Source organism: Syzygium oleosum, unplaced genomic scaffold (assembly GCF_021117445.2).
Source record: "Syzygium oleosum isolate NSW1041296 unplaced genomic scaffold, Sole_v2.1 Sole_v2.04, whole genome shotgun sequence".
In the NCBI taxonomy this organism is placed as follows: Eukaryota; Viridiplantae; Streptophyta; class Magnoliopsida; order Myrtales; family Myrtaceae; genus Syzygium; species Syzygium oleosum.
Window position 1 is genome coordinate 9,019,704 of NW_026607488.1, and position 19,055 is coordinate 9,038,758.

Below are 19,055 nucleotides of genomic sequence, written 5' to 3' on the forward strand. Positions count from 1 at the left end.
AATAAAAAAAGTGATGCAAGGTCATTTTAGATTGTTGCGTTCTATTAACTTTTGATGTGGATATCGTTTGGAGTATGGGTGGATGCAAGATATTGGTAGTAGTGTCATAAAAACAAAAAAAAAAATGATGATTACAGGGAATGGCACCTGGAGAGAGGAATTGATGCCTAGTATATCTAGATCCTAAGTCTATATTGTAAAGGAGGTTAAATTATTATAGAAATCACAAGTTAAAATATACTTAAATGTCACTACTGTAATACTTATAAGTACCAAAGATATGAAGTGAAAAAGGTGTTATTTTATTATGGGTTGGTTCAAGAAATGAATTAAAATGAAATAATATTCCAAAATCTGGATAATAATGTAATTACAAAAATTTGTAAATATACCAATAAATTAAATGACCATGTTATGGGAAGTTGAGAGACTTTATTACATGAATTGCACTAGTTTAAGCCCTGGCGGTGACTTTTATACCAAGAAGTGTAAGAGTGAATTCTTTGCATACTCTCAACAGAGTTTACAATTGAGTGCAAAAGAATAATGTAAAGTTGAAAATCTTATGGTTTGTCTCTAAGCCGAACAAAGAGAGAGAATCGCATATTAAAGTTACAAGCAAGTAATCAATTCTTTGCTTTCTTTGTGTTTTGTAATCCCTCTTATTTTCTCTTCAATTTTGAATTAACTTAAGCTTCCCCACAAGTGTTAGGAACACAGATACACTCAGTGCCATTTCTATTATTATAATTCGTCAGCTTCTTGGCAGTCACACAGCATCGTAAGGTTTCGGTTTCTTGCCAGACCACTTTGTACTTCCTTTCTTTTTCCAGAAAATTTATGATCTTGTCATTAGTTTCATTTGTCTCTGTGAACGTTTATCCTGTTTTAGCAGTGTGCCGATGATCAGTTCAGCAAGATAAAAAAATGTGTGTGTGTCGGTGATCTCATATTTGATGTTTGGGAAACGCTTGGTGTACTGAACTGGTTTACATAATCGGTCCGTTAAGTAATCTGGTAATCGGTAGTTGGGTGTTTGAATGAGTCAGCTTCTTTAGATGTCCTTCTGCAAACAGGCATCTCATTGAATATATCAATATCGTAGATCTGTTTTAGCAAAACTAGCACCTAGCATTGCTTATAGACTTATGAAACTTCTCTTTCTCCCTTTTAAGTGGGTTTCACTCATGCAGAACAGCAAGACGTAATTAATCTCATTCACTGGACTGGAAGAATAAGAGCAGTGTTAGGATCCCAAAATTTTACTGACCATTTTGAATGAATGCAACAAGAGTTTAGAGATTTATGTTTAATTCTTCGGAATGAGTGCAAGGCGGTTTATCCATTTTCATCGTTAGTAATTTCACTTGCATCGTTGCTTCTCAGGCAGAAGACATCACGTCCCCATGAAGTCATTCGATCTGATATCATCCATAGTCAGTACACAATGGCCTTCGTCGAAAGATTTATGGGAAGCATGGGGCATCCAATCGCTGGTCACCATGAGCCTCGCTTGCCAGATCACCCTAGCCATCCTTGGCAGCCGCCGGAGGTACAGGACCTCGATCGTAATCAGATACGTCATCCACGCCACCTACTTGCTCTCTTCTTACTTTGCGACCATTGCCCTTGGCAAGCTCACTGTTGTCCAGATCGACAATCCTGATCGACCGGACTACATAACTGAGCTCAAGGGGTTGCTGGCACCGTTGCTCTTAATGCAGCTTGGGAACCCTGACTCCATAACCGCATACTCGGTCGAGGACAATCGGCTCAGCAACCGGCAGATGCTGAATCTGTTTGTCAGGGTCATTTCCGTCATCTGGATCCTGATTCGCTGCTGGGACAGCTCGTCCCCCGTCCCGCTTTTGTACTTCCCCTTGTCTGTTGCCGGGATCATTCGATCAGCACTGACGGTTTGGGCCCTCGCGTACGTGTACTGGAAGGGGTCGAGCATATCAGCCAAGGATATCTTGGACGACGAAATTGTTGGCAAGTTCTTCAACAAGCAAGACAGGCCCAAATGGTCGACGGAGCGAAAGATCATCTTTAAGGCGTACCATCGGTTTGATCGCTTGAAGCCCCACATTGCAAACTGGCTCTACCACCCGGAATCGCTAAAGGAATCTCGGTTAACTGTACAGCGCGATTTAGCCTTCATCACAACTGAGGTCGAACTTGGATTCATGTATGACGTACTTTACACCAAGCAACCAATTCTCTATAAACCGCTCGGTCTTATCTGCCGCTTCACTAGCTTTTTCTGTCTAGTCTCAGCCTTGTGTCGATTTGCCATTATTTTCAGGAGAGCCTTCTTAATAGACAAGTACATAACCTACACTTACGCCTTGTTGATAGGAGTCACCGCCCTAGAAGGTTACCAAATTGTTTTGCAACCTTTTTCGGCATGGGCCATTGTGGCGATGAGCCGTCACCAAAGAAACTGCCTCGTGTCAACAAGGCTGTTGAACTTCTTAGCTGAAAGGTATATGAAGCGGAAAAGGTGGTCGAACTCAGTTGGGCAACTCGGTTTGTTGGATCATCGCTTGTACGATGATGACTGGCCGCGGCCCATTGGAAGATTCCTCAGGTACTTGGGCATAAAACAGGTGACCTGGAGAAGGTATTGGATTTACTCTCGCGTGGAAATCCTCGGCTCTCTCAAGGAATTGCTGGTAGAAGATATGGAGAAGCTCAACGTGATCAGAGGCCAAAAGCCCTTCACCGAACGTGGCGACTGGACGATTAAAGCTCACAATCTCAGCGATGATGTGGAGTGGACACGGGACCTTGAAGTGTTGAGATATAGCATCTCGACAACATTTGACAAAAGCATCATCATTTGGCACATGGCAACGACCTTCTGCCTCCATTCAGATTCTGACGAGTCTCCGAATCGTGAAGGAAGCAAACTGCTATCCAGTTACATGATGTACCTTCTAGCACTGCGACCCTACATGTTGTCCCTAACGACTGCCGATATCACATTGGAGCATGCTTGCACCATATTGAAGCCATTTCTCAAGTACAGAGACAGCAATCAGGCCTTGGGGACATTGTCGTCAGAAGAGGACGTGCTCGAACCCTCCCTGGATCAGATGGGAACCATAATCACCAGGGATTGGCATGTGCTGTTGGATGCGCAGAAATTGGCTGCGACACTAAAGGGAAAGAACAACAAGTGGCAGATCATAAGCAGCATTTGGGTGGAGATGTTGTGCTACGCTGCGCACAGTTGTCAAGTTTACCATCACATGAAACTGTTGCGGCGTGGCGGAGAGCTTATAACTCATGTATGGCTGCTCTTGAAGCACCATACTGATAAGTACACCCACACTGAAGAGACCAAGCACACCGGAGAAACCAAAGGAAAGTCGCAGAGTGAATGGTGATCCTAGGATTGGTCATGCTCTGCACCCGATTATAGTATATGCGTGTGTTTTCTCTCTTTTCCCTTCTTGGTAAAGAGGTGCTTTCTCAATAAAATCACTGTAATCGCATTCAGCTAAGAGACTTGTCAATGAAACATAGCAACATATATCTTGGATGTAGATCCTATATATTCAAAAGGCTTGTTTTCTTTACACTCCCTTGCCCCTCATTGCTTGGAAAGTAGTTTAAGTTTTAGAAACCAGAACTGACTAGGATTGTGGTTTGGTTGTTTGACTTGTCTACGGTCCGACATACTAGTTACCGGACAGGTGATTTTTAAAGGGCTGAGTTTTTTTCCTTTGGTAGAACTCAGACCACGTTCATTATGCTGGAAGACATCTCTCAATGTGTGGCATTCTGAAATTCGACCCATTTTTGGGATTTATGAAATGATTATATCTTCGATGCACTTCAGTTAAATCTCACTCGGAATTGATTACTCTCGAGAACACTAACCATTAGGGAATGGCTAACTAGGAATCAAGTACGTTGACCTAAGAACTTGGCCATGGATCGACACTTCGACCATAAGGATTGACGAGAAGATATTATGGGTCATTATAGACCAATTCAAGGATGGTTATGAAACGATTCGCAAATGTTGTATAATTGGATCGCGGGTGAATCTGCTTGACCATTGTATAAATTTCGAACGATCATAAACCTAATCCGAGTGATCGCGCCAATTGGAACTACTGATTGACCCTCGTAATTACATGACAACCGAGGTCGCCATGGCTCAAGTAAACTTAGATGTGGCCCGATATTGAATCGGCCACGAGTCGATACGCATAATTCCTAAAAGCCGCCCGTTAGTTTGAGACACACCAAAGTTGCATTTAATTAAATTTGACCATTACTTGGAATTCGAACTTGGGAATCAAATTTCTCGAAAGCCACGACTAATTCATTGGACGACGTCACATTTGGTGTGGCCAACCATAGGGCCACTCGGATTTGTCGGAAAAGTGAAATTTGGATCATGAATTAAAAATGACCATTTTGCCCTTGGGATTGTTTGAGTTCATTTGAAAAATGGAAGGGCATTTTGGTAAAGTTGCTGCCCCCATGCTGGCCGAAAATATTGGACCATAATGCCCCTCTCTCCTCTTGCTCATTTCCTATTTTGCCTCTAGGAGTTAGTGGAGTCGACCAATGTGAGCCATTGGATCTTTGATGAGATTGACTAGTTAATCCTAGCCCTTGGTTGAGTCATAGTGGGGGTAGTTGACCTACTCAAGTCACTCAACTCTTTTCTCTTTCTCTCTCTCTTCCTCTCCTTCCCCGCTGACCCCCACGCCATTGACTTTCGCCTTTTCTCAGCTGACTCCACCGACTCCCACACAAAAACCCCATCATTTCTCTCTTCTTCCATTGTCTTTTCCTTCTTTTCCTTCTGTTTCACTGCTGCTGCTTCCTTTTCTTCGCTGCTTCTGCTCCTCTACTGCTGCTGCTGCTACTTCCGCTTCTGCTTCACTACTGCTGCTTCTGCTCCGCTACTGCTATTCTACTGACCTTGTTACTGCCCCTTTCCCCCGAGTCATTCTTGCCTAGACTCGAGATAAGTGGCTTCCTAACTCTTGACTAGACTAAGGGGTTACTAATGGACATGTTAAGGGCTGATTAGAGATGAATTAGGGTTGGTTTGATAGCTGGTTGTGCTTAATTGATGATTTGTGATTGCTGAGATGTTTCTCGGATTTGTTTGTTGAGGTGTCATGTTGTTTTGTTATTTTTGTGGAGATTAATGTGGACCGAAATTGAGGAAGTGTTTTCATGGAAGTTGACCCTAACATCTTGAAGTATGTCATATATTAAATCTATAATTTTTGAAGATCATTTTGGGGTATTCGGAAGTCCATTTTCAAACCGTCACAACTCTACTGGGTTTACTGTTCACCTGACTGGCATGTCTCTCTGAATTTTTTATAAAATTTTTCATACCTTTTTTCAACAAACTTCCTTCATAAAAGCTGTCAAGGACACTGATGTCTATAACATATAAAAATTTCATGATTTTTTAAGGAAATTTGGGTATTAATTGAAATGGATTTTGAGGGCCAAGTGATTTGTCCTGGTGAGCAAATTTTCAATCTGACTTTGGGTGACAAAAAGAGCTGTTTACAGTTAGAGTTGGATTTCGTGTCCTCTTGAAAATTGTTCATCAAGATGAACTAATTGGCCACATCATCATAGTTTTCTTAATTTAGTGGATTCTACAAGTTCTTACAGGAGGACTTGGAGTAAATTTTCAAAACCACGAAAGGTACAATTATCTTACGGAAAACTAATTGTTGGAACATATTTCCTCATTTTATGTCATTTTGGCTTTGCTTTGAAAATGAGTTACGATGAACAAAAATCCATCTTTAAATCTACTCTTTTAAAAGATTGATATTCATTTTCAAGAATCTAATTTGACCTTGCGGTCAGATTGAACACCCTAGCACCTAAACTTAGGACACTAGGGGGCTTGGCATGAGACCCAGTGCCCTAACCAGCGCCCTAAACGATTGGACCTTAGATCGTAGCACCTAGACTTTGCAGACTGGGGCAAACTTGAGCATCTAGGGCCACGAGTTCTTGGATCGACCTCTGGCGTCCAACTCCTAGGAACTTCAGTCCGAGGCTCACAGTCCAGGTCCAATCTCGAGTTCGAGGCTCGAGGTCTTAAGTCCTGCTGCCAAGTTCTCAAGATTGTTGCATTGTAGGTTTATTTGTCTCAAACGCCATCAAGTTTTTTGGGAAAAATTACTTAATTAGTCCTAGACTTATTATATATATTGAAATTTAGTCATAAATTTCTCTATTTTATCAATTTAGTCCTAAACTTATTATACGGATTGCAATTTAGTCATAAACTTCTCAATTTTGTCAATTTAGTTCTAAACCTTTGGACGAATCCCAATGTAGTCTTTCTAGTCAATTCGCTAAAAATCGTTGACATGATGATTCAGTCATTATCGGCCGTCCTATAAGACATCACCACATCAGCAATTTCCGATAAAAATTATTTAGAATGACTACATTAAAATTTGGTACAAAGGTTACTAAATTTCAAAATTGGAAAGTTTAGGATTAAATTGATATTCATACAATAGATTTAAGAATGATTAGACAATTTCCCTAATTTTTTTGACACCAAACTTCCGATAATGATTTATAGCTCATTCCTAAAATTCTACCAAACACAAGAAAATTAAACTATTTTTCTTGAAACTAGTTTTCTTATTAAATATTAATTAGTCATGTCAATTTTCCACGAAATAAAACGGACCCGAAGTCTTCCTACAATTTCATCGTGACCCGATGCTAGTGTTAGAGTAGCCTATCATTTGCCTAATCCAAGACCTAAAAGTGCAGGATAGAACGAGAATCACGCGCGACCTTAAAGATGGAGGCCGAAGCTTCAGACATAGTTATCTTTATCTACCCTTTAAGCCGAACAAAAGAGGAAAAGAGCCTCAGACGAAAGTTGCAAGCAAATAATCAAATTCCCATGCGGTGTATTATTCCATTTTCTTTGTGTCCTTTTTCATTCCTTCGGATTTCTTTTTCTTACTTTATAAACGGAGGTTCCACAACAAGCAGTTTGTTGCTGTTATGTGTTAAAGTGCTCTGCTAGCCAAGAGAGGAAATCACCTATTCCCAGTAATTGTTCCTTCACAATGTTTCTTACGGAAAAGATCTCCGTTGCTTTTCTCTGCTTCAGTTTCTCCAATTTTACCGATGCCGATGCCGTTGTCTTCTGAATCGTACTTCTGGGATTCATCAGCCCTCGAGTTCAGGTTTCATGGTGCTAGTCTTGTGTTGCGTTGCAACTCTTTCTTGCCTTTTATTTTAGCTAGCTTGCATTTGCTTGTCGTGCTTACTAATCCGTATTACTTTTAGGGAAAGATGTTTGTACACTCCTTGCGCTTTGGATGTTTCGGCAAGTGATTGTCGTACTTGAATTTGTTGATCAGTACACTTAACCATGCTCTATACAAGTTATAGCACATGTTTATGTTTGTTCTCGATGTTCATTTTCCCACTGGTGAAAGAACTACCAGGAGAAATTATGACCCTTCTCTGTTCCTTCACAACCTGTTACTTTTGACATTCAAAGATTGCCATGTCAGGAAAAATATAGCAAATGTGCTATTGAATGCAATCTTTCCTACGTGAATGGGATCTATGAAATCTGCAGGCTTTGAAATGTGGTAGGACAACAGGAATTATTTTTGGAGTCGTGAAACCGCTTCTACTAAAAATTTTGAAAATCCAACCCGAGAGCAATTGCATCTAAAGTCTAGTGCTTTCTTGTATCTTGGTGCATATAGTAGAAGCCCACGGAGAAGTTGAAATGTGGCTTTCTCATTGGGTGACACATCTATTCTACCACATTTCAAAAAGAGAGAAAAGAAAAAGGCCTTAGTTCATGAAATCAAGATTCAAAAGTCTGATAGTGAGTTGAAAGATAGAGTATGACAGACTAAAAAAATATATTAATATGTAGTTTTTTATAATCTTTTATATTTTTTTAAATTTTGATGGGCAAACGAAAAAATTTCTTTTTATTTTTTGCTTAAGTGTAAATAAACAGTCTTAAAAAAAAAAAAATATATATATATATATATATATATATATATACCTGTGTACTCTCTGTGCCTGGACTTTCAATGAACTAAGTTAACTTACAATTATCAAAAAGAATATCATTTGCATTGTAAATCTTCCTTTCTAGTTCTTGGGCATTTGCAACGCCGCCTGACAGTCATTATCAACAACAAGTAAAACACAAGTAACTTAAGAAAGTATTTTAATGAAAATTTACGCACTTTGTGTTTGACCGGTGGGTCACTTCACAGATATGATGCATCTAATACAGACCTAATGAAAATCCAGAGTCCTACTTATCCATAACTCGTAGGATAAGTAATGTGCACATTCTTAGTTTCAGTGGTGCCAGATCCTGACAGATTGAGAGAATTAATGCATGCAATATTGTATGCATTTGTGCAGTTTTGTGCAAGGTATTTGTAATTGTTCTTCAGAAGCAATGTGAAAATTTTCCTCACTCTGCATTTGCATTGATGTCTAGTGAGCACACCTGAACGAAGCTGCCATGAGTTTGAACACCGTGTTGCCGCTGTTAAAAGGCCTGTGGGCGTCGTGGGGAATTCAGTTATTGGTTGCTGCAAGCGTTGCCTGCGGGATCGTTCTTGCATTATTAGGCAGCCGCCGGAAATATATGACCTGGATTTTAGCTAGATTCCTCATCTGGGCCACATATTTACTCCTTTCTTACTTTGCAACATTGGCGCTGGGCAAGCTTACTGTGGTCCGCATCGATGATCCTGAAAATCCGGGTCACGATGTGGTGTTGGAAGGGCTATTGGCCCCATTGCTTCTGATACAACTCGGGTACCCAGATGGCATAACGGCCTATGAGGTGGAAGATAACCGGCTGGGATTGAGACAGATGCTCAACATCATGGTTACGGTTGGCTTCGTGTTTTGGATTCTCATTCGCTGTTGGGACAGCACGTCCCTGGTTTCAAGGCTGTACTTCCCCTTGTTCGTGGTTGGAATCGGGAAGTCGGTGGGGTGGGTCTGGGTTCTCCACTCTGTGTATGATGGGAACTCGAGCGTGACTGCTGAGGACATCATTGAAGAAGCACAAATTCAGAGAGTGTTCAATGAGATCCCCAAGGACAACAAGTTCGATTCTGCAAAGGACATCTTGAAGGCATACTTTCGGTTCGACTGTCTGAAGCCCCACCTCGTGAACTGGCTGTACCACCCTCTGTTCATATCCCGCGCTTGGATGTCCATCGATGATTACCCCACCAACCATGCTTTCACCATAACCGAGATCGAGCTGAACTTGATGTTCGATGTGCTCTACACTAAAGCGCCTCTTCTGTACACCAAAGTCGGCCTCATAGGCCACTTCTTCGGCTTGTTCTGCTTGGTGTCTGCCTTGTGTGGATTCACCATCATCTTCAAGAATGTCTTCTTGATCGACATGTATGTCACCTATACCTACGCATTACTGATGGCAGTCACATCTCTCGAGCTTTATCAAGTCATGGTGCTGCCTTTTTCGGATTGGGCAGTGGTGAAGATGAGTATGAACCTTAAGGTGCCGCTTTTCCGAAGGTTCCTCCCATATCTAGCCGATTGGTGCATGAAGAAGAAAAGGTGGTCAAGGTCGATAGGGCAGCTTAATTTGTTAGACCGCCACCTCTTATACAAAGACTGGTGGAAGCCCATCGGCGTGGTTCTTGATTTGTTTGGCAAAAGGGAGATCTTCTGGAGGTATTGGTTACACTCCCGCCAGACCATCCCCTCGTGTCTCAAGGCACTGGTAGTTCAAAAGATGACCGAGCTAGAGAAGAAACGACACCTCCTGCCCTTCACGGAAAGAGGTAAGTGGACGCTCGAGACTCACGGCATCCAAGAGAATCGGACACTGAGCAATAGCATCATGATGGAATTCGATAAGAGCATCATTATCTGGCACGTCGCGACGGAAATCCTGCACCTATTGGAAAGCGAAAAGTCCGAGGATGCTCGTGCAGAAAGCAAACTTCTATCGGATTACATGATATACCTCCTCGCTCTGCATCCTTACATGTTGTCCCTCACCACCGCCGACATCACACTGGAGCACGCTTTTTGCACACTGAGGCCTTGGTTGAGGAACAGAAATCATAGCGAAGCAATTAGCCAACTATTGTCGGCGGATGGAAATTTCAGAGACCCCATGGACTATGATAAGGTGACAATTATCACTCGGAACTGGCACGTGCTGTTGGAAGTGCAGAAGCTCGTCGTCGCCCTGAGGACGATGGATAACAAATGGGAACTCATCAGCAGCATCTGGGCGGAGATGCTGTGTTATGCAGCATCCAACTGTCCAGTGTATCACCATGCCAATCTACTGAGAAGAGGAGGTGAGCTCGTCACTCATGTGTGGCTCCTCTTGGCTCACAAGACGGACAAGTACCGTTCGAGCATCCCAGAGCTTCCTAAAGATACTGCCAACACCTCGGCCTCGGCCGCACCTCCCCCCTCGGGACAAGGTTGTTCTAGTTGCATCCGGAGGTTTTTTTTGGGGAAGAGAGATGCTACTAATAATATATACGACAGCCGCAAATGACACGCTGTTGTTACTCGCGATTGGGCTATTTTATTTGCATTGGTAATTCTATATTGGTATGTACAAATATTAAATTGCAGTTGGCTTTGTCATATGATATAAAAATAAAAGGGCTTGAGTTTAAATCTTTTCACAGATTTTATTTGTATTGGTAATTCTATATTTTCTACGATTTAGTATTTCGCAAAAGTCTAGCCAACTTTTAGGTGAAGTATTAGAATATCGAAACACTCAACAACGCTTTCAATAGTTGGTATTGATTCTAGAAAATTTTACAATTCATACCCTCCAATTTCCTTATCGAATCATTCAGAAAGCAAAAATCTACACGGCAGTGTTTCGGTAAGCATTTAGCATTTCTCATTTAGAATGATGTACTCGCGTTTTTATGTTGTTTTTAAAGAGAACGTGACTTAGAAAATTATATCATCTTGTATTTTACTTTTTCACATATGTATATAAGCAACTTATTGCATGTACATTTTTGTAATGTGTGCCAATATGTTTGCCTTCCTATAATTGTCGACAGGCTCATCAAACTCATGAGACGAACTTGGTTACTCGATGAAGAGCGTGAAATCGGCCGAACGTACTTCATACCCTAATCTAGTCGAACCAAACACTAGGGAAGAATTTTACGCCTTATTTTAATACTTTCACTCTTTTGCTGATTAAGTCCTTTTTAGTTTTAATTTGTGTAATCAAATTCTCCTAATTTCATAAAGCTTTCTAGGTAATTAAATCCTTATAACATTAAATACGTCCGAATCAAGAAAACGTGGCTGCTAGACGATGTTGGAATATGACAACATGAATAAAATTTAGCCAATGTAGATGCTTAAATGGATACCACTGTGGAAAATGAAAAGAAAAAACCTTCTCTCTATGACAACCCAGTCCGAAGATGCTGGGGGTGTTTATCAAGACTGGAGGGTCCGGACAAGGAGCAGCTCTTTGCAGGCTTTTAAGATAGTGAAAGGGGTAAAAATGAACCAAATTGCAAACCAAATAAGAGGAAAGCATTTTTTGAGATATAAATGTGAAATTGGAATTAACTCAAAAAATAAATCTTTTGACGTAACGACAATATTTAGTATTGGAACCCCAATGTTAAGTGTGCTCAAGTAAGAGAACTACGTCTTGGGAAAGTACTCACTTGTACACTAAAATACAAAACCATGAGGCACACGGATAATACCTTAAGGCTGCGTTTGATCGTCCGGATAAAAGTCAAGATATGATATGTTTTATCCTATCCTATATTTTGTGGTTGTTTAGGATAGGATGAAGAGGGATATAAAGGGAATATAGCCAGGATAAAAATATCCTGGAGGGAGATGGGATAGATCCGGATAGGATTTCTCACGAAGAAACGCTCTTTCACGTATCGACCTCAACATCGTCCTCATCCTCTTCCTCATCACTGTCAACGCGAGGCTCGAGATCGAAGAACTCTGACCCCGATCTCCTCTTCGCACGCTGCCTCTTCCCTGTCGCCGCCACTGAAATCATCGTCCTCATCGTCTTCCTCTTCCTCCTCGGTGTCCTCATCCATGACGTCGTCTATGAAGTCCGATCTCCTCTGCTTCTTGCCAACGCCAGTTTTGCCGCAGTCTTCCCCCACTTCTTCATCTTCCATGTCGTCTTCCAGGACTTTCCTGTCCTCATAGCCTTCCTCTCTACGACACGCGATGATCGGCGAAGGATTGGATTGGATTTACAACGAGGGAAGTAAGGTATCGATCAAAGCAATCCGAAGGAAAGATTCAATCAATATATAGGCTTTGAATGAGATTGCTGTCACTCAGTGGTTATGTTACGTCTGAGTTTATTGCTTCGATTGCAAACGTCATGTACTGATCTAGATAGATTCAGGTTTCAAATTTGAATTTGAGATAGTCACATAACCTATTCGATGAAATGTTCATGAGAGTTCTCTTTCCCCCAATGCTTCGGTTTACTTTGTTCTCAGTGAATTAAATACTCATTTGGTTATGTGACTGAATTGTGGTCTAAACCGAGAGCGTCTAGATATATTTTTGAGCTTGAAGTGTTCAAATTGCTCGTATCACAATTGTTTAGGTGTTGATGTAGAGAAATGTTTTATAATCGCAAATTGTTCACATGTGGAGTTGTAGCTCTTTTTTTTTTCCGAATACTAATTGCTGCTCTGATTCGGATTGAGAATCCACTTCACATGCGATGGATATGTTCGAGTATCGTTTATATTGTGCTCACAATGTACGCGCAAGTACATGGTTTATTTCAGTTATCACTATTAGATTGCAAAATATTCATTTCAGGATGTGCTACTTGTTCAATTTGTACACCCGCTGCATTGTATGCTCGCGGAATATGACTGTATATGGCTCAAATTTACTGGATTCTTTGTTCTTGCTGTACATGTTCAGAAAAATGTTGATTTCTTGCTATGAGTGTTGTATAAGTCAGAATATGCTGGATTCTTGGCTAAGAATGCTGTGTATGTTTTTAATATGCTGTTTGCGACTTAAATTTGCTGGATTTATGCTCATGCTGTTTTTATAATGCTATCCAATTTCTACCAAATAATAAATAGAATATGATATAAAAATATCCGACTTTAAATCCGTAGTTCACCAAACAGTAGATAGGATATAACAAAATCCATGGATTTCTTATCCTATCCTATCTAGTCATATCCTGACTAGAAATCCGGATGATCAAACGTAGCCTAAGTGAGTTATGGTATCGGAAGCAGGTTTCTGTCCAATAGGTGTGTGGTTCGAGACAAACCGTGCTGAACTAGTGTGCCTGTAATGATCCGATTTGACGAGGGTGAGGAATGTTTGCTGGGGACAGATGGTTCAAACAAGGAACGGCTCCTCATAGGCTTTCATGATGGTAAAGGGGGCCAGAATGAACCGAGTTGCACGCTGAACAAGTGGGAAAACATTCTTGGGATATATACATGAAATTGGAATTAACTCACAAAAAGGTGCTTTTTGACATATCGGTAGCTTAGCATTAGAACTCTAATGTTAAACGTGCTCAGGTGAGAGCACTACAATAATGGTGTGACTTCCTGGGAAAGTGTTTATCTGTATGCCAAAGGACAAAACCGTGATGCTTAATATAGGATGAGTCAAAACAAATAATACCTCGAGTGAGTTAATTTAAGGATGTTACGATATAAAAAAATGTCACACCCCAGTTCAACAAAAAATAGGGGAAATGACATGGCCATCCTCCTTTTTGGAGGATACGACCTCAAACACACACCAACATAAACCTGTTATTGAAATATTTATCTATCAATATATCCAATAAAATAGGGAGTTTGTTGTAAAACAGAGTTCTAAAATCACCAATAACAATAAATGTTTATATTTCTAAACATATCTAGCTAAACCTTACATATACCATTTCACAAACATATATACAATCACCTCAACTTATAACAAAATCCATCTACCTAAGTTCCTCCAAGTAGCACTATTATCTCTCTTGCCGCTAGGCGAGGAACCTGAAAAAGATTCGAGATGAATGGTATGGGTAACTACAGCCCCGTGAGTATTACAAATCTCCTCTAATTGGGAAAGTCTAAACCAAACCACAAAAGTTATCTCAAGCTAACTAACTCGAAATCCTATCAATTAAACAAGAAGTGATATTAAAACTCAAGTAAATAACCACCATAACAAAGAATCGACTAAGTGACGCTATTCCGAAGTCAAATCATTCATTACACGTCGATAAAATACCTTAAAAACAGCCAGCCATGACGAATAACCAACTGGACAAACTTTCTTGTGCTATATTTCTCTCTACCAAGCCTCAATTCAAATGTGCTTACTTTCAAAAGAAAGCCCCTTTCGAAGTACTTAAAAAGATCCTAAACTTCACCAACTCAAAAAACGGTTGGAATAGGGGCAGTCATTGGTAGTTAAATTTTTACTCGTGGACTATTCATACATTTCATAAAAAAAGTTATAGATCAAACCTATTAATAATGATAAAATTTGACGGCTAACTAAAATCATCGATATTTCATGATCTTGCATTCTCATTTTTTATTGCATTTTTTTGCACTTAAAAATCAAGCACCTTTTTTTTTAAAAGAATAGAGTGTCCGCATCGAATATTGGCTCATGCCGAGATCGCGACTTTTTTGTGAACTGTCCCAACATCAAGGAGCGAGGGATACTAGACTGAGCCGAGGGCAAATCTCTTTATTCGGTGGTCAAAGGGTACGGGGGTTTACGAGAGTTGAGCGAGAGTGAAGGGCAAAAACAGAACAGGGAAAAAAGAAAACTGGACATGGGCGCATACTATAAAAACATCAAAGTAGAAATGGGCAAGTTTGAAAAGAAAGGGCAGAGTAACGAGAGTGAGCTTTAAAAGATGGGAAAGCGGTGGGAATTTTGGAGAGAACGGTGAGAGTTGAGAAAGAAAAACAGAGTGAAGAAGCTTCCAGGCCACGGTTCAATACTTGGGTGGCCGAGTCCTCTCTCGAGCCACGATTACGACTGCCATCGGTGCACGCACTCCAACCCGTGCTTTCAGAATAACGTCACCACTGTTGCCGATCCCTGCTCGATCACCAGTGATCGCCAATGTAGGCTCCGGCGGGTTTGGCCAAGAGGCCCTGTTTTTGGGTTCCTTTGTTTTCATGGTTCAAGAATTCGCCTTTCTCGTGCCGTCGTTCATCCGTTTCAGAAGCTCCAGCCACTCATTCCGTGCCTCAAAGGCAATCGTAGAAACCCCGGTTTCACCTAAAACCTTCCTTCTTCCTTGATTTCGAGTCCTTCACGGAGACCAGATGGCGCCTCGTCAACGTTGCCACCGTCGTTGACAACCTAGAACACGTCTTCAGCTTCCGGGATGGTACGAATCACTACCACTTGCCTAGAACTGAGAGGCGCTCTGTTTTGTGTCCTTCTCGGATAGAGTTCTCTGCCAGCAAAGGCCTCATCCTGGTGCTCCTATCCCCGTCGTCACTCGTACACACAAAATCCATCGACTAATAGCCACACTTTATAAATTTTAGAACTGATTTCAATTCTTTGCGGATTTGTCTTTGGCTCTTTGCTCTGTTTTGTTCCGATCTTTTTTTACCGTGCATTGGACGGACTCATGTTGCCGATGCGATCACGGAACTGTTCGCTCGTTTTGCGACGAGGAATATCCTTCACCGAAACTGTGATTTTCGGTTTTTATTAAAGTAGGTTCTGTGGCTTGATTTCTAGGAATATCGTGGCGAAAAAACAGAGTATAGTGCTGGGTTATGTGGAAGCGGGTAGAAATTGAGTGGATTGAAAATGGATCTGGGATCAACAGAGTTCCAAGCTACGTTACAATACTCCTACGAAAGCGGTAAAGGGCTTGAAGGTTAACTAAAGCTACAGGAAGCTGTAAACGCAGGAAGTAAAAGTGCAAATGAAACTAAAGTGCATATAAACTTGAGTGTTTTTGCATTCTTGTGTGGGTGTCCTCTTCTTCTTTCCTCTGAGTACATATACCTCCTCCTACCCTGTAACTGCTTGTCGGTTACTTCTTTGTTTTCGAACTTTGAATTTTGGCGCTTTCAATAACTGCCTTATCTACCCACGTTTTCCAATTTCATTGTCCATCAAAACTTGATCTCAACTGCTGGGATAACTTCCAATTTGGATAAATGATCTCCCACGATCTGCTCTTGTTTACTATCTCCACTTCTTGCTCATAACTTCCTGTTGTCACGATTCACGTGGCTGGGTCGTGATCTTGCCGATTTTCGGTAGCTTCAACATTTCCCGAAATGTAAACTTTTCATGTTTCGGTAAAATTACCGATTCTCTCCGGTCATAGAGTTCGGGACATGGTGCCACTCACGCTTACTACATTCCCGAATTTTATCCAAACGTACTACGACTGAGCTCCATTGTCCATTGGATTTTGACATTAAACCGACGTGACATCCATGCCGATTTTGGTGTAAACAAATGCCCCCTTTTAAAAGAATTAAAAGAACTTTTAATTCTTTTAAATATCAAAGAAATAGTACCTATTCTTGACAACGCTTCATCACCTTGCTTCGCGCCCCTACCTTTTCGTCTCCAAAACACTTTCTATAAAAATCGTTCCTTTTTCGTTCTTCTTCATCTTCACCTTTTTGAATCTCTGCAATCTTTTCCGACACTCTACTAAAATCCATGGCTTCCAAAGCTTCCAAGGACCAAACTTTCTCCTTTTCTGCATCAGATGCCCTCGACCGATATTATCTATTCCGGGATTCTGATAATTTCAAAGAAGGATCTCATCTGTTCTCTGTACAGAATGATTTTGAAGATTCTTATATCCTTGGCCCTGCTGCTCACAATCACTTTTTCGTTCCACAATGCCTGTCAAACCGCTTCCCTCGTCATCAGATTGAGGTACTTCCCGTCCATGAGTCATCTATTTTGGTGTACCAGTGGTATTCTCGTCCTTCTCGCCTTAGGGCTTTCTCTGATTTTGATTCTGAGTTCTATCAATGGTACCTTCGTCTTCTTCCTTCTAAGGGTTCTCTTTGGAATACCCTTTTCCATCCACGATGCTTTGCGTCTTAGTTGCTTCGACTACCATGTGAATCGGGAACTGATTGGCGCGTTGTCCTGTTTTTGGTCATCTTCGACCAACTGCTTCTTTTTCCCTTTTTCTCCTATGTCGGTAACTTTGCTTGATGTACACCGCCTTACCGGGCTCTCTCTTTTGGGTACGCACCCATCTACCCCTGTCTCTAGACTCTCATTCGCCGCTCGGCAAATTATCTGATTCTGAAATGGCCTACGGGACATTCATGAAAAACTACTTTAAAAAGGAAAATGCAGTTACCGATGAGGAGTACACTGCTTTTCTTTTATACTGGCTCTGTAAATTCCTTTTCTGCCACCCTATAGTTAGGGTCTCGAATGATTTTGTTGCTGTTGCTTCTGCTTTAGCTTCAGGGACCCGGCTTTCTTTAGGCAAGACACTGTTGGCCTTACTCTATCGGGGTTTAGCCCATGCCTCTTCTTCCACTGCTTCAGATGAAGTTAGTGGCGTTTTTGGTGGTCCCCTTTGGCTTCTTCAAGCATGGGTAACCTTCTATTTCCCCACTTGGTTTTCCAAAGATCAAGTTATCCAGCCTCTCTCGGTTTCTATTCCTGACCAACTAATCTGCCAAACTTTGAGCAGGAAACTGGTCTCTGTTCCTAAAACACCATCCTCCTGTTTTCGGTACTTTATTTCTCAACTTTATTCCACTGAGGAGAATTCACATTCCTTCTCTCCTTTCTTTACCCCTCAATTCAAATCTTACCTTCCTGCCTTTCAGAAGAACAAAAGTGATTTTTGGCAATCTGTCTTGACTTCTGTTGATCTCCCTGTGAGATTTTCGACAAAAGGCAGGTTTGCTGCTGGCTTTGAAATCTATTCTCCCCAATACTGTGCCAGGCAACTTGGGTTAATTCAAGGAGTTCCTGTTCCCGCTCTTTACACTTTCTATGTTGCTTCTTTTGATAAATTAACTTGCAAGCTGAAGGATGATCAACCTTTTAATGAGCTGACCACGTTGATACGGAGTATCTACCGATTGTCTCGTGTCATTGAATTCACTGGCTACTCCGATTATTCTTCAGCCGATTTTGACATTTGGTGGAAAGATTATTAAAAGACTGTGTTTTCAGATCCTCTGGATCTGATTCTTTCAAAAATAAAAGATGCTGTTCCTCCTATAGCACCAAAAGCAATTGAGGCTGTGAATAAGTCTCCAACCAAGTCAATAGAACCTTCCAAAGGTAATTTCATTGTCAATATATGTTTTGCTTGATTTCAGCCTCCTATTTAATATCATACTCTCACAGTGAACAAGAAAAGAAAGGCTTCTGACTCTATTGCCCCAAAGAAAGCACCAGCAAAACGCGGCTTTAGAAAAGTAACTATTCGTTCCTCAGAATCTCCAGAAAATCCTCCAACATATGATCAATCTTCAGAGCTCACACTTCGAGCTATGATGAAACCGCGCCCACCAAAAGGTACTTCTCTTGCTCTATTTATGGAGACTAGCAATGTGCATATTAGCACTAACCTGTATATCTTTTGATTAATCCAGATACCTCCAAGACTAATCCATCCAGTGTTGCTTCTCCTAGCAAGGCTCTTATCATATCAGCCCCAAATCCTTCACCAGTAATTCCTGCTTCTTTGATAGAAGTCACTGCTGAGTTGATTCAAGATCAAACTCCTGTTTCAAATCCCCAAGAAGGTATACCAACGCAGGATATTCCTACCAATGTCATAGAACCTGAAGAAAATCTTCCTCTAACTTTTACTGGTAAATGTTATTGCCCTGTATTTGACTCGAAATTTCTATTCAGTTATCTGATATACATATGTTACTGCTGCAGCTTCTGACATACCTGTTTCTGCACCTCAAGAAATTCCAACGCCTGAAGAAACGACGTCTCAGGACCCTTTGAGTGTGCAAGTGCCACCA

The 19,055-nt window shown here is 41.1% G+C and overlaps 2 protein-coding genes across 3 annotated transcripts; both read left to right on the forward strand.

Annotated features, from left to right (window-relative positions):
• Nucleotides 1-690: 690 nt before the first annotated feature.
• Nucleotides 691-3,529, forward strand: LOC115679516 (uncharacterized). Its single transcript, XM_056310922.1, has 2 exons — nucleotides 691-781; nucleotides 1,387-3,529. Exon 2 carries the CDS (start codon nucleotides 1,407-1,409, stop codon nucleotides 3,390-3,392), a length of 1,986 nt encoding a protein of 661 aa, XP_056166897.1. The 5' UTR covers nucleotides 691-781; nucleotides 1,387-1,406; the 3' UTR covers nucleotides 3,393-3,529.
• Nucleotides 3,530-7,013: 3,484 nt separating this feature from the next.
• Nucleotides 7,014-10,688, forward strand: LOC115663436 (uncharacterized). Of its 2 annotated transcripts, none has more exons than XM_056310900.1 (3): nucleotides 7,014-7,083; nucleotides 7,324-7,396; nucleotides 8,520-10,688. In XM_056310900.1, exon 3 carries the CDS (start codon nucleotides 8,540-8,542, stop codon nucleotides 10,577-10,579), a length of 2,040 nt encoding a protein of 679 aa, XP_056166875.1. In that variant the 5' UTR covers nucleotides 7,014-7,083; nucleotides 7,324-7,396; nucleotides 8,520-8,539; the 3' UTR covers nucleotides 10,580-10,688. The 2 variants fall into 2 exon arrangements, with proteins under 2 accessions (XP_056166875.1, XP_056166876.1); XM_056310901.1 differs by having other exon boundaries at nucleotides 7,035-7,220.
• The last annotated feature ends 8,367 nt before the right edge of the window (nucleotides 10,689-19,055 follow it).